The following is a 13,349-nucleotide window of genomic DNA, read 5'->3' as shown; positions in this document are numbered from 1 at the left end:
TTTTGTGAGTCACTGGATGGAAGTATACTTTAATGGAGGTGCATGTTGTAAACCCTGAGTTATTAGTTGTGTCCGTATTGGTCTTAAGAGGTAGTGAATGTTGTCCTGACATAGTAAAGGTCAAGGCGTCTCATTCCATTTGGGTGAGCCTTGCAAGGCAGCCTCAGGATACACAACATTGGGGTGTAGAGGCCACCTTAATAGTCATCTGTTATTAAAATCCCAGTACAAGTCTTTAAATTTTAAATCGAGTACTTTGGTTCTTTATTTTAGGAGACGTACTTCTTTTTTGTAAAGGAGCAGACTCAGCAGTTTTCCCCAGGGTGCGAAAAGATGAAATTGCATCGACTAAAGTCCATGTGGATCAAAATGCAGTGGTGAGCCTACACCCCTCCCCACAAAAAAACAGAAATGCTGGAGATGACTGTGCTTATGGGATTGCTATTGAATGAATTTTAGCTCATTTTTATGGTCTATTTTTATATTTGAGAATTTAGTAATACCATTTTCCTTATTTTAATATGAAACATTATCCTAAAGCGAATTTCTCTTCATGGTTTGCAGCCTTCAAGACTTTTCAAGAATCTTTGTTTTGTGTTCTGCTTTTTTTTTTTTTACCCCAAGAGCTATTTTGTTATTATGAAGCTAATTGAATATTACCTTTTTAGTTATAATCTGTTCTTTTTTTTTAACTCAAAATGTGTCAGATTTCTCTTTTGTGTGGAAAAGCGAGAGTATTTAAAGAAAGTGTGGGTTTTTTTTCAATTAGTTGGATAACCAGAGATATCCTTCTTTGCTTCTAGGATGGGTATCGGACACTGTGTATAGCCTTCAAAGAAATCACTCCAGATGAGTATAAAAGAATTGACAGACAGCTCATAGAGGCAAAAATGGCCTTACAAGACCGAGAAGAAAAAATGAACAAAGTTTTTGATGACATTGAGAGAAACATGAATTTAATTGGAGCCACTGCGGTGGAAGACAAGTAACTAGAAAATGATATTCTTGTTATTGTAATGACCAGACATTTAGGATGGTCTCTGTTCGGATTGGTAATTTATCCTCAAATTTTGAAATCTTTGGTTTCGCTTTGTCTACACACCAGATTTTGAACTGTTTGTGGGAATGATTGTTAAGTATTTGTAACTTAGAAGAATGAATCTGTCATCTCTAAGGTCTTTTAAATAGTTACTAAGCCATCCATTTATTTATGCAGATATTTATGAAATAGTTGTACTGTGTAGGGAACTTTGTGCTGGGGGTATCATTTGATCAGATGCCTGGTAGAATGGGTAAGATTTTGACAGAGATGAGCAGAAAGGAAATTCAAGATAAAGTAAATAAAATGAGAGCTCATTCTAGCCTGGTTTAAGACTAGAGCTTGTTTTTGCATACTTTAAAATGATTTGCTTTAAGTGTGTAGACTTGAGCTCTGCCAGGTATCATTGTAGGGCTCCAGCATTGACCTGCCTGAAAGTTTTAGACTCTTAATATTTTAGGAGTTTTTTAGAAATTTAAATACAAATTGTCAGCTTTAGCCGAACAAAAAGTAACAAACATATTCAGCCACACTGGAAGTTACGGAAATTCTGATGGAATTCATTTAATCTAATTTCATTTTTATTCTCTTTCCAAAAGGATCTCAAAAAAAGTGTCATTCTTCTTTCATCCTTGCCTTTCAGAATTATGCTTAAATTCTCTTTCTGGGTGGTTGGCTTTCCTATTTTTAAAGCTCCTCAGGGATGGAATTCTAGTACTGACTTCCCTCATCTCTCATTAGAATGTCTTTGGCCCTTTCTGTTTTGAATCATGTTAAGTATTTGTATAGTGAGATATAAGATATAATGAAATATGCTAAAGTGACAATGAATACAAATGCTTGGTGAGTTCCTGACATTTTAGCTAAGAGCGATGAGTCTTAATTCTACCATTGGATCCCAGTTACGTCAAGAGATGTCATGGATTTTTCCAAACCTCGTTGTTTGAAATTCACTTTAATAAGTAAAACTATGCCAGAGAGAACACTCTTAGAAAGAGTAGAAGATATACAAGAAAAGCAACTGTGATAACATGTCAGGACTCCGGAATTGCTGTGAATTATAAAAATATTCTATTTAACAGGCCTTCTTGCAGAATCTGTCAGGAATTTTTGAGGATAACGAGATTTCCTTTGTGTTCCCAGGCTACAAGATCAAGCAGCTGAGACCATTGAAGCTCTGCATGCCGCAGGTCTGAAAGTTTGGGTACTTACTGGGGACAAGATGGAGACAGCCAAATCCACCTGCTATGCCTGCCGCCTTTTTCAAACAAGCACTGAACTCTTGGAACTGACAACAAGAACCATCGAAGAAAGTGAAAGGAAAGAGGATCGATTGCATGAATTGTTGATCGAATATCGTAAGAAGTTGCTGCATGAATTTCCTAAAAGCAGTAGAAGCCTTAAAAAGTAAGAAGATGCTTTAACTTCTTATATTTAGACATTGGTACAGATATAAATCACAGCTGCTTATGCAGAAGGCTGCATTTTCTATTTATCATTCTTTGTTTGCAGATGTTTTATCCTTATAAATTCAAACCTTCCCCAAAGCCAGGGCTAATGGCCCAGTTGAGATTGTTTGGCACTTTACACCCCTCCTTCAATTTGAAAGAAAACCCTGCACTTCTCAAGGTTTAGAAAACTAGTTCAAATTCTCAATGTTTAGGGTCTGGGTATTTAGCACTAATAGTCTAGCCTGGTTCATGTTAAGAAAAAATACTGCTTTTCATGGTCTCTTAAACTAAATGTAATAAAACCAGTCTCCGTAATAGTTTCCTGGCATTTCGAGATCCTAGAGCCATTTTCTGTGTGGATTTGCATGCCCCAGAACTCCAAAGGGAGCCATATACTTGTTCACATGGACACTGACTGCTTTTTCAACTTGCTGCTTAGGAAGAACTTGTGGAACCTATGTGTCTCAAGGAAAGCCACTGGTACATAATAATTCAGTGACATATTTTTCTGTACTTATCATTGACCAAGGCTTAACCTTGTCTAAAGCAATTACTGGAATTTACCTTTGCCATAAGCAAATCGATTCCCTCTTTAGAAATGCCACAGGGGCATGTGGCTCAGTTGGTTAGAGCGCGTGCTCTGAACAACAAGGTTGCTGGTTCGATCCCTGCATTGGCCACTTTGAGGTACACCCTCCGAGAGAGAGAGGGAGAGAGAGAGAGAGAGAGAGAGAGAGAGAGAAGGGGAAAGAAAGAAAGAAAAGAAAAAAAGGAGGGAGGGAGGAAATGTCACAGGATGTGCCTGCACTAAATTCAAAGACCCCTAGATAATACTGCTTTCCATTTCTCAAGCACATGTTTGTTGTAGGAACAACGTTAAGCACTTTCTGTAATTATTCTCATTTAATCTTCATAACGACCAGTAAGACCAGTAAGGCAGTCTTATCTTCTTCATTTTGCAGGTAGGGAAGCTAAGGCTCAGAGAGATGAAGTGACTCCCTCAGGGTCACACAGCTAATAAAGGGGTGGAACGGGTCTGTCCAGTTCCCGAGCCCCTGCTGTATCTTTAAAAACTATGCTATCTCTGTGTCCTCATCTCTACTGTCTAAACCAACTTTAAAACTGAGTAGACCACATTCATGAGGCTATGGCCAATTCTAAAACGGCTGTTGTTCTTCAGGTGCTTGGGCATCAGTGAAAATAAACAGGTTTTTATGAATTGCCTATGATAAGTATTTCCTTCCTTTAGCCAAATGGTACTTACAAAGGCACTCCAAATTACATGCATTTTACTTGACAATTTCTCTTAGTCTGCTCGGGCTACCATAACAAAATACCATAGACTAGGTGGCTTAAGCAGTAGAAACTCATTTCTCACATTTCTGGAAGCCAGAAGTCTGGGATCGGGATGCCAGCATTGTTGAGTTCCGATGTGGTTCCTCTTTCTAGCTTGCAGAAAGCTGCCTTCTTGCTATGTCCTCACATGGCAGAGAGGAAGCCCTGATGTCCCTTCTTTCTTACAAGGGCCCTGATCCCATCATAAGGGCTGCAGCTTCATGATCTCATCTAACCATAATCACCTCCCAAAGGCCCCACCTCCAAATACCACCACACTGGGGGCTAGGGCTTCAACATAGGATGGTGGGTGGAGGGGGCACAATCCAGTCCATAGCACCATTCAACAGTTCTGGGCCAGTTTTATAAAAGCAGGGCTTATGGAAAATTTAACTCATCAGCTCAGAACATCCCCACTTCCCAGCTCATCTGTTGGAATTGGGTCAGTCTTTCCCCAGGTTACATGAGTGTCAATCACCTTTGCCAGCTTCTGCTCCTTTGTCCCTTCCACTGAAGACCAGCCACCAAGCCTTATCTATGTTCCCATTTTCACCACTCCACATCACGTGTAGCAACTCAGGCCTCAAATCCCTGAAGCCCGTCTGGCTGACAAGTGGGCCTGAAGTGTAAAGTACTGCCCACATCACAGCCCTGCTCGGAAACCTTTAGTGGTTCTCCATCACCCACAAAGTACGATCGCACCAAGGGCTCACGTGGCCATTTCAGCTTGCTTTCCTAGTGCACCACAACATGCACTCTCCCCTACCACGTTCGGCCCTGTCTTTCAAGTCCCGTTTCAGTATCACACTTCACAAAGAGCCCACTGTGCTTCCTGTGGGTGTGTGTGGTTCAGATCACTGGATATTGAGAATTTAATGTCTTATTTGGTTGGGCCTGTTCTATCGTGTATGCTTCTGTCACCCCAAGGAGATTTTCTATTCTCAAAGGAAAGATGAGTTAATAACTTGCCATGCTTCTATATGGCCTACTTATAGTTGATGTTGACAAATATTGCTTCATTGATTATTGAGCCACCGGTTTCTGAACATTAAGCCAGCTCTGTGAGTAGGGGAGCAAAGAAGAACACATGATGATAACTCTTTAATTAGTGAAGAAATGCTCATAAAATTATGAAGCAAAATATGGATAAGTACAAAATATGGTGGTAGCAGTATATACCAAAGAAATAGGGAATAAAGAGTGATGAGGCATATTAGGCTTTCACTACTCAAAGGTTGGTCCAGAGAGCAGCTGCATTATTACAAAAGCTTGTTAGAAATGTAAACTCTCATGTTCCCCCGCAAACCTACTAAATCAGAACTTGTACTTTAACAAGATTTCTTTAAACATTAAACTTTGAGAAGCATCAAATTAGACAAATGAATCTACAATGGTGAGATCCTGCTGTGTCTAATACTTCCACTGCAGTGGTTCGGAAATGGCACCCAAGATTCCCTGGGCTGAAATTGACTAATCACTGTTTTTTCCTTCGTTGCAAAAAGAAAAAAATGACATGTTAATTGATGAAATTTTGTCAGTTGTAAGTTTTCCTCCATATGTTTTTCTTAAATACTTGGCATTGATTACGTTTGCCTTTCCTGGCACCTAATACCTCTTAATCCTGGCTATGCATGAGGATCACTTATAGAGCTTTTAAAAGCATACTTATATGTAAAAGCCCTGCCCAAGGTACTCTGATTTAATTTGGGGACAGACCTCAGGCATGGGCAATTTTTTAAAGCTGCCCAGATGATTCTAATGGGAAAGCTATGGTTGAGAACCACTAACCTAGTATAAAATGATACTTAAGGAATGTCTATCGTTACTGTATGTTATTCTTTAATGAACACCATATCCTTAGGTACTCCATCTTATTTGAGAAGCCAGGTCTACTGATGATTTTTATCATTCAGGCAAAGATACGTATTAGGAAAAGGTCTTTTGTGATCTGTATACCCCAAAGCCATTTTGTCTTTTCCTTGTATTGTTAAGGAGTTTCTAGATTGACTAATTATTTGTCTTCGTATCAGAGTTTGATCTGTAATTTCCAAAATTCACCTTCAGTTTTTTATATAGAGATTGACTGCTAAATGTCCATTATTTTTATACCTTTTAGAACTTCATGTCATCTGTGTGGGCAGCTTGAGTCTCAAAGATGTGAAGAAAAGTCTCTCTTATGCATTATTAGAGACAGTTGCTTCTTTAGAATTTACAGGTGCAGGAACAAAATTGATGATGGCTCTTATATGAGACCCTCCTCTTTGTAGTTTAAAAGAAACCAAGTTCCTAAATAGAAATGTACAGTAGATTCAAATATAGCATTGTTTTTCTTTTTCAGAGCATGGACAGAACATCAGGAATATGGGTTAATCATTGATGGCTCCACATTGTCACTCATATTAAATTCTGCTCAAGACACCAGTTCTAACAATTACAAAAGCATTTTCCTGCAGATTTCTATGAAGTGCACTGCAGTGCTGTGCTGCCGGATGGCACCCTTACAGAAAGCACAGGTAACTGCATGTTAGTTGGTGTTCTATTCCAGGGACTTCAGAATACAGATGTGTAAATGTTCACTTTTCATTGGTGTCTTCTTCAAAGAGCCATTACCTTAGTACATCTTCCCTGGCTTCATCCTCTTTGTGGTCAAAGTCAGGAGCCTTCCCACCAATTTCCATTAAATCTGTGTTTCACCTTGCTCTTCCCTCACGTTGGCTGTCCAGTTCCTCGCCTTCCAAACTTCTCTAATGAATGCTTGGTGCCTGCCACCTCCGTTCCATTGCTCCTGCCTCCCCTGGTTCATTAGCCCCATGTGTTCGTTCTTCTCATCTTATTCTGTTGGATCGCCTAGAGGAGAGCAATGACCTTGGTGAATCCATCGTCCTGTCTTCCATTCTCCTCCTCAGTTCCCCATTGCAGTTATTTCCTCCGTAAAACTGTACTCCCTTAGTTTCTGTGATGGTTCAGGGTTCTGACTTTTTTTTCCCTACTTGGCAATCTAGTGTCTTTTTATTTTGTTTCATCCTCTACTCCCTAATTATCAGTTTTCTCTGAGGCTAAGCCTTCCCTCTGCTTTTCACTTATAGCCTATCTCTAGATAAGGACATCCATTTCTGACTTCTATTGATATATCTCTGGTCTTGATTTTTCCTTTTCATTAGGTCTCGTATTTCGAGCTGTCTGCTAGACAGCTCCATATGGCTCCCCCACTGTCACATTAAATTCCTAGTGTTCAAAACACATCTTAACAATTTTCTCCTTCAGGCCAGTTTATGTCTTAATTATTCCTGTTACCAGTGCCATTTTTCTTTGGCTTCCTAAGTATCCAAACCACCACTGACCCCACTCTTTTCCCTCACCCCATGTGTAGTCACCATGTCTTGTTGATTCTACCTTTTGTCATAGCTCTTGTTTTGGTGCCATCTTTCTTTAAAAAAAAAAGATTTTATTGGGGAATTGGGGCAGGGGAACAGACAAGTTGCTGTTTTTTTGTTCTTCAGTCTAGTTGTGGAGGACATCGCTTCACTGGCCCATGTTGGTATTATCATTGTGCTCTTCCTGGCTGAGGCAGTCGCCCGCCAGCCACTGGACCGATGCTCACAGCGGCTCTTACCAGTTACGCTGGCTGCCAGCCACTCATGGTAGCTTACGGCAGCCCACGCTGCAGCCTGTGCCATCGCCTGTGACACATGTAGTTTCCTAGTACCTTAGGATGAAGGGCAGATGATTCAATGTGGCACTCGGGGCTCACCCTGTTGGCCCTCAATATGTCTGTTTATACTTTGTGTCACTCTAACGCCCATATCCAGTGTGAATTGTTTCCAATTTGTGTTCCTTCCACATGCCATGCACAGACCAGCTTCCAAAGCTTTTCTCTTATCGTTTCCTCATCTGGAATTCTCTCTCCGTTCCGCTAAGCCTAACAAACATTTTACTCACAATAAAACCCAGCTCAAGGGCCACTTACCATAAATACTGTCCTTTCCAGCTCCTCCAGCCCACATTGATCTGCTTCTCCTTCCCTGTACTCACTGGATCCAAGTAGAGTGTCAGTTACACACTTTTACACTTCTGTATACACTGTGGAGCATTCTTCATATGTGTTAGTCTTGCTTCTGTACATTCTTCAGCTGCTTGCTCCTAGACCCGGGGGATGACTGTGTCTTTGACTTTTCCTTTACACACACCACACCCACTGCCTCACACATGCATGTGCGCACACACACATGCACATACACACAGAGCCCATCCCAATATGGGGCATTGTCTCTGTCCATTTCTTCTCACTCTCAATCCCCACCACAGTCAGGTGCACTTCTTTTTTTTTCTTCACCCTTCAGAGCCCTGGTTAGCCTCAGCTGGGGAAGCACATCCTGCCTGAACAGTATCCGTAGAAATCTGTCCCTTTTCTCAGAGGCAGTCCCTTTTTCCCCCCTGCATTCATTGTATGTTGCTCAAATTGCTCCCTGGGTTGTGACTACTCCATTGCCCAGGCTGATGTCTGAATTCCTGATCCCACGCTGCTTCACCCACCCAGAATATGGAGCCCCCCATGGTTCAGTCCTCACTGTGTTTTATTTCTCTCACTGCCGTCACTCTTTCTGGGCTGTCACCTACTCATCGGTCATAGCCAGATAAGTGATTTTCAAGTCACGTCTCCAATCCAAATCTTTGGGGTTCTGCTTTACTTCTCTAGTTGCTTACTGAATGTATCTTCTTGGGTGTCATTACCATCTCAACTCAGGCTTCCCTAAAGCCCGACTGTTTTCTTGAGATCATAGACCTTCTTAAATGGACAGCTTAGATGACAATGTCATATATCCCCTTGCACAGATTATTGCATATTGTTATCTTATATTGTTAATCTAATAGCTAATATTCTTGTATCCATTCCCTATCTCTATTATTTCATCATATTCTTGTTAAGGTGTGTGACCAAGCCTTATGTGTTTATCAGTATTTGCACATTGAATTACATACAGTTATAGTTGATCAATAAATAGCTTTTGGTAAATTGATTTCTTTTTTATGAAGCTATCCTAGAGATTGAAGAGAAGTTCTAAATCCAGGTGACCTGGGGCTCAGTGAATATCCCATGTTTATCTATCTAAATCTTTCATTATTTTATAGTCCATGACCATAGATCATTTTATCATTCCACAAGGAGAAGCTTTCATCTTTTTATGCTTTTCATGCAGAAGCTGTCACCCTTGATCATTTCATGGCCTTCACTAGATCTTTCCTGGCCACAGTTTTTCTTCCTTGTGGTGCAAATTATTACTGCACATGGTATAACAGGAGTAATTAGTTTAACCAGTATTGTAGCCCATCAAAAACAAATTTGGTTTGGGTTCTTCAATTTTTATCTTTGATTCACAGGTGATTTGTTGCAGTCTTATAAAGTTTTTAAAAAGAACCCAGATGAGAGAAGGGATTAGGGGAAAGCTGGCATTTCACAGTAACATCATTTTTGCATTAAATGGAATTGGATATGGGTTTTTTTGGTAAGCAATTTAGTACCAAATAAATCCTGACTGAATTTTGTTTAAAGACTGGGGGGGTAATTCAGCCTCATACAAATTATTTGTAATCCAGTTATGTTTACAGTGAACTTTATTTATGTGAACTGGTGAAAGCAATTGTCAGAACAGAATTTTGCAAGGCATTATTTAGCTACTGAATTATATTAGCTTTTTAAATGCTGCTAGATTCCAAGGGGTTTTGAGGGTTGATACATAAAGCAGTCAGCTAATACATAGGGTGAGAGGACAGCTGCTTACCCAATACACTTCCCACAAGAAACTCCACCAGAAGGCTGATTTTACTCAGTACCTACCAAGAACACGGCATTGAGCTGCATTGTGTGTTGACACCTTGAAGAGACACTCAGGGCACAGTGACAGGTTTTTACACATATCTCAGATCTCTTTCTGCAAATCTCACCATCTTTAAGATGACCCTTTTAAAATGCATGCCTATAGGAGAGAGAAAATCATATTGGGCAGTGGGAGAAGTTGAGTTGGCAGCTAGATGAATGCAAGAATTTGACATTAGATAAGTCCCTGGGAATAAGGGTCAGGGTGTACCAAGGGGATCAGCAGGGAGTAAAGAGCGAGAGGCTATCAAAAGCATTGTTCTCTCACTTCCCACTTTTGTTCTAGTAGCCCTATCCATGGCACCCCAAATCAGCTTTCTAGTCTCCACTGCCACACATTCAGCACCTAATCTGAAAGGACACATGAAACAATGACAAAAGAAGGAAATGTGTTGATCTCTAATATAGGTAGGAGACGGGTATTTGACAGTTTATATATTCACAGAACCACAAACAAGTGGCTGCTAGTGTTAACATTTTGCAAAGCCGTGTTCTTCTGCCTCTCAGAATTTGAGACTGTTGTACATACTTGTATATGCAAAAATTACCTTTCTGTTTGCAAGGCCTCCATTTACAAATGTGAATGAGGCATCTATCCCTAATGTGGTACAATCTCACACTCTGCTTTGACCTTTTCTATACTTCTTTTTGTATTTAATGTTTAGATCGTCAGAATGGTGAAGAATTTAAAAGGCAGTCCAATAACACTGTCAATAGGTGATGGTGCCAATGACGTCAGTATGATCTTGGAATCCCATGTGGGAATAGGTAAGAAACAAACATCTTATGAGATGGCAGCTGTAAGGTATCAGTATTGCTTTTAGGTAGAGTGGTCTTATATTCTAGAGAGATTGTTTTGGTTGCTCACCCTGAATTCGAATTGGAGAATGATAATTGTTCACTGAAGGTCCTCACCTGATCATGCAACATGTCCCTCCCCAAGTCTACCCCTTGTGGGAATGCAGCAACACAAAGTTAGAGGATCTTTTGAAATGAACCAAGTAAAGTGATTTCTCCAATCTACTGACAGCGCAGTTGATCATTTAGCTTTCGCTTTGACAGCATGCATGAAATTTGATTGATTTTCCGCTCCGGGCCAGATCGCCTGCTTATGTTGCTGCACTGTACCTTTTGAGATTCTTAACTGTTTGGTACTAAGAAATGATAATTACTTGATTGGTTTTCCACATGGCAATATTTATGGGTGGTTGAATTTATATGTTGGCAGGCAACAATAGCTTCTCTACAGCCTGCATCATTTTTGCCCATCAGGCTGCTGGTAGGCAGCAATCCTAACACCACAGTAAGATTTGGGGTTTTTTTGTTTTGTTTTATTTTTGGAAGGGGAGAAATAATGGAATCAGTATCTTGGAAATTATTCTACTGCTGTTTGGATTCCCAAATTCTTTCCACTTGGAAGTGACCCTATGTAGTGTGGACCCCCCCCCTCAGTTCTACTCATTGGTTATCCAGTGTGGAAATGGCCTAAAGCTGCTTGAGCTCATGGTAACCTGGGCTACGACTGAGTTTCACTCAGTGAAAGGACTTCACCATCATTGTCACTTTTCCGTTTGGAGCTCCTGGACCACAAACCCCAGGTCTCTGAGTTGCTTTAATATTGCACCTAGTATATTGCCATGCACAAGTAAGCACTTACTAAGTGGCTTTCAGATAATTTTCAGATGAAATGTTTGCTTTATACTGATTAAAATAGTTATTCTACTTCATTGTATATTGTGTTATAAATAGGTGATTACCAATTAAACTTAGTTGTACTATTTATTAGTTAGTCTCTCTGTCATTGCCAAAGAAAGCACTTTTTGGTTTAAAAAAAACTAAGCCAAACTGTACAGTTGAACTATAACATGTATGCAAGTTAAAAATATAAAAATAAATCAGGGGGTTGCTTATTCTGTAAAATACTCACCCTATAGAGATTTTCTTTTTTTAGGTATTAAAGGCAAGGAAGGTCGCCAAGCATCCAGGAATAGCGATTATTCTGTTCCAAAGTTTAAACATTTAAAGAAACTGCTATTGGCTCATGGACATCTCTACTATATGAGAATAGCACACCTCGTACAATATTTCTTCTATAAGGTATGTGATCAAATCTTTGCAGTTTAACTTATGATGATTTAATCCAGGATGGGCTCAGCTTGGACATAGTATTGTTTCTCCTTTTTTCATGTTTCTTTTGCTGTCTTCAGACTGAAATTTGTGGTCAGCAAAACAAAAAATCTATTTACAGAATCAGAAACCAGAAATTCCTTTTAATGCAAGAGATTTGCGATGAAATTTTAAGTCAACTTTCTTAAAGTGTAAATACAATAAAATGTACCCATTAAAAGTGTACAGTTCTATTTTTGACAAATGTATGCATTCATGTAACCACTACCCCAGTCAAAACTAGAACATTTTTATCATCCCAGCAAGTTCCCAGATTCTCCTTGCCAGTCAGTCTCCTCCACCCCTGCTCAAACAGTGACTAATCTGATTTATGTTACTATATATAATACTATATATAATATAGGGTAATACATAGCATATAATATACAAATTTAGATATAATTTATGCAATATATACATTAGATACTGTTTTAGAACTAAATAGAATCACGTGTACTCTTTTGTGTCAGGCCTATTTTATTTAGTGTAACGTTTTTTAGCTTCATCAATAGTTGGTTCCCTTTATTTTATCCTGAACAGTACTCTAAACTACTCTTTTTTTAATAGAATTCTCTTTTCAAATGAAATGACAGACAAAGCAGACAAAAGTAGGATTGCGTTGACTAAGGGTGGTGGGGCTGCAACATCGTACTTACTCAGCCTCCCTGTCCTACCCAGAGGTTCCTCAGAGCACAATTTGGAATTCATGCATATAATTTAAGCCATTCATTGTATGCACCATGAACCTGACTTACATAAAGGTGAAGTAACTGGGCTAAAGTATGCAAATCATTTTCAGCCGCCATAGCCCAGATGTTGATCTGTCCTGTGTTCAGTATAGTTTTTAAAAGTTTTTTTCCACTTTTCATTTTGAAATGATTTCTGGCTTTAAAGAAGTTTCAAAATTAGTGAGATGAGTCTCATAATGCACTTTGCCCAGCTTTGCTGACTCTTAATACCTTAGATAACCCACAACACAGTTATCAGGGTTAGGAAATTGATATTAATTGGTGCAGTATTAACTTGTCTACATACCAGATTGGAATTTTGCCAGTGGTCCCACTGATACTCTCTTCTTTTTTAAAATTAAAGTTTATTGGGGTGACAATGGTTAGTCAAGTTACATAGGTTTCAGGTGTACAATTCTGTAATACATCAACTATATATCACACTGTAGGCTCATCACCCAGAGTCAGTTCTCCTTTCATCATCATATAGTTGATCCCCTTTTTGTGGTTCATTTTATGCTCACACTTGCATTTAGCTATCATATCTCCTTAGTTTTCTTTAATCTGGGATAGACCCTGTGTTTTTTGTCTTCATGATGTAAACATTTTTAATAGCACTGGCCAGTTAGTTTGTAGAATGTCCCTCGACTTGGGTTTATATAAGTTTGCTTATTATTAGATTCAGGTTATACACTTTTGGCACAAATACCACCCAAGCAATATTGTAACCTGCTCAGGGCATTACATCAAGGAGG

General features: G+C 39.4%; 1 protein-coding gene across 6 annotated transcripts in view; it reads left to right on the top strand.

Annotated features, from left to right (window-relative positions):
- The window catches only part of ATP11C (ATPase phospholipid transporting 11C (ATP11C blood group)), a 172,188-nt gene that overhangs the window by 125,587 nt on the left and 33,252 nt on the right, over nt 1-13,349 (top strand). For all 6 annotated transcript variants that reach the window (XM_019653602.1, XM_019653599.1, XM_019653600.1 and 3 more), the window contains exons 17-22: nt 274-377; nt 804-985; nt 2,183-2,446; nt 6,164-6,338; nt 10,366-10,468; nt 11,652-11,797. In XM_019653602.1, the coding sequence (XP_019509147.1) occupies nt 274-377; nt 804-985; nt 2,183-2,446; nt 6,164-6,338; nt 10,366-10,468; nt 11,652-11,797 (974 nt within the window). The remainder of the gene's footprint in view (nt 1-273; nt 378-803; nt 986-2,182; nt 2,447-6,163; nt 6,339-10,365; nt 10,469-11,651; nt 11,798-13,349) is intronic.

The sequence above is a fragment of the Hipposideros armiger genome, unplaced genomic scaffold (genome assembly GCF_001890085.2).
Source record: "Hipposideros armiger isolate ML-2016 unplaced genomic scaffold, ASM189008v1 scaffold_203, whole genome shotgun sequence".
Lineage (NCBI taxonomy): Eukaryota > Metazoa > Chordata > Mammalia > Chiroptera > Hipposideridae > Hipposideros > Hipposideros armiger.
Note: the sequence above shows the minus strand (reverse complement) of the source record. Positions and strands in the feature narration are given on the sequence as shown.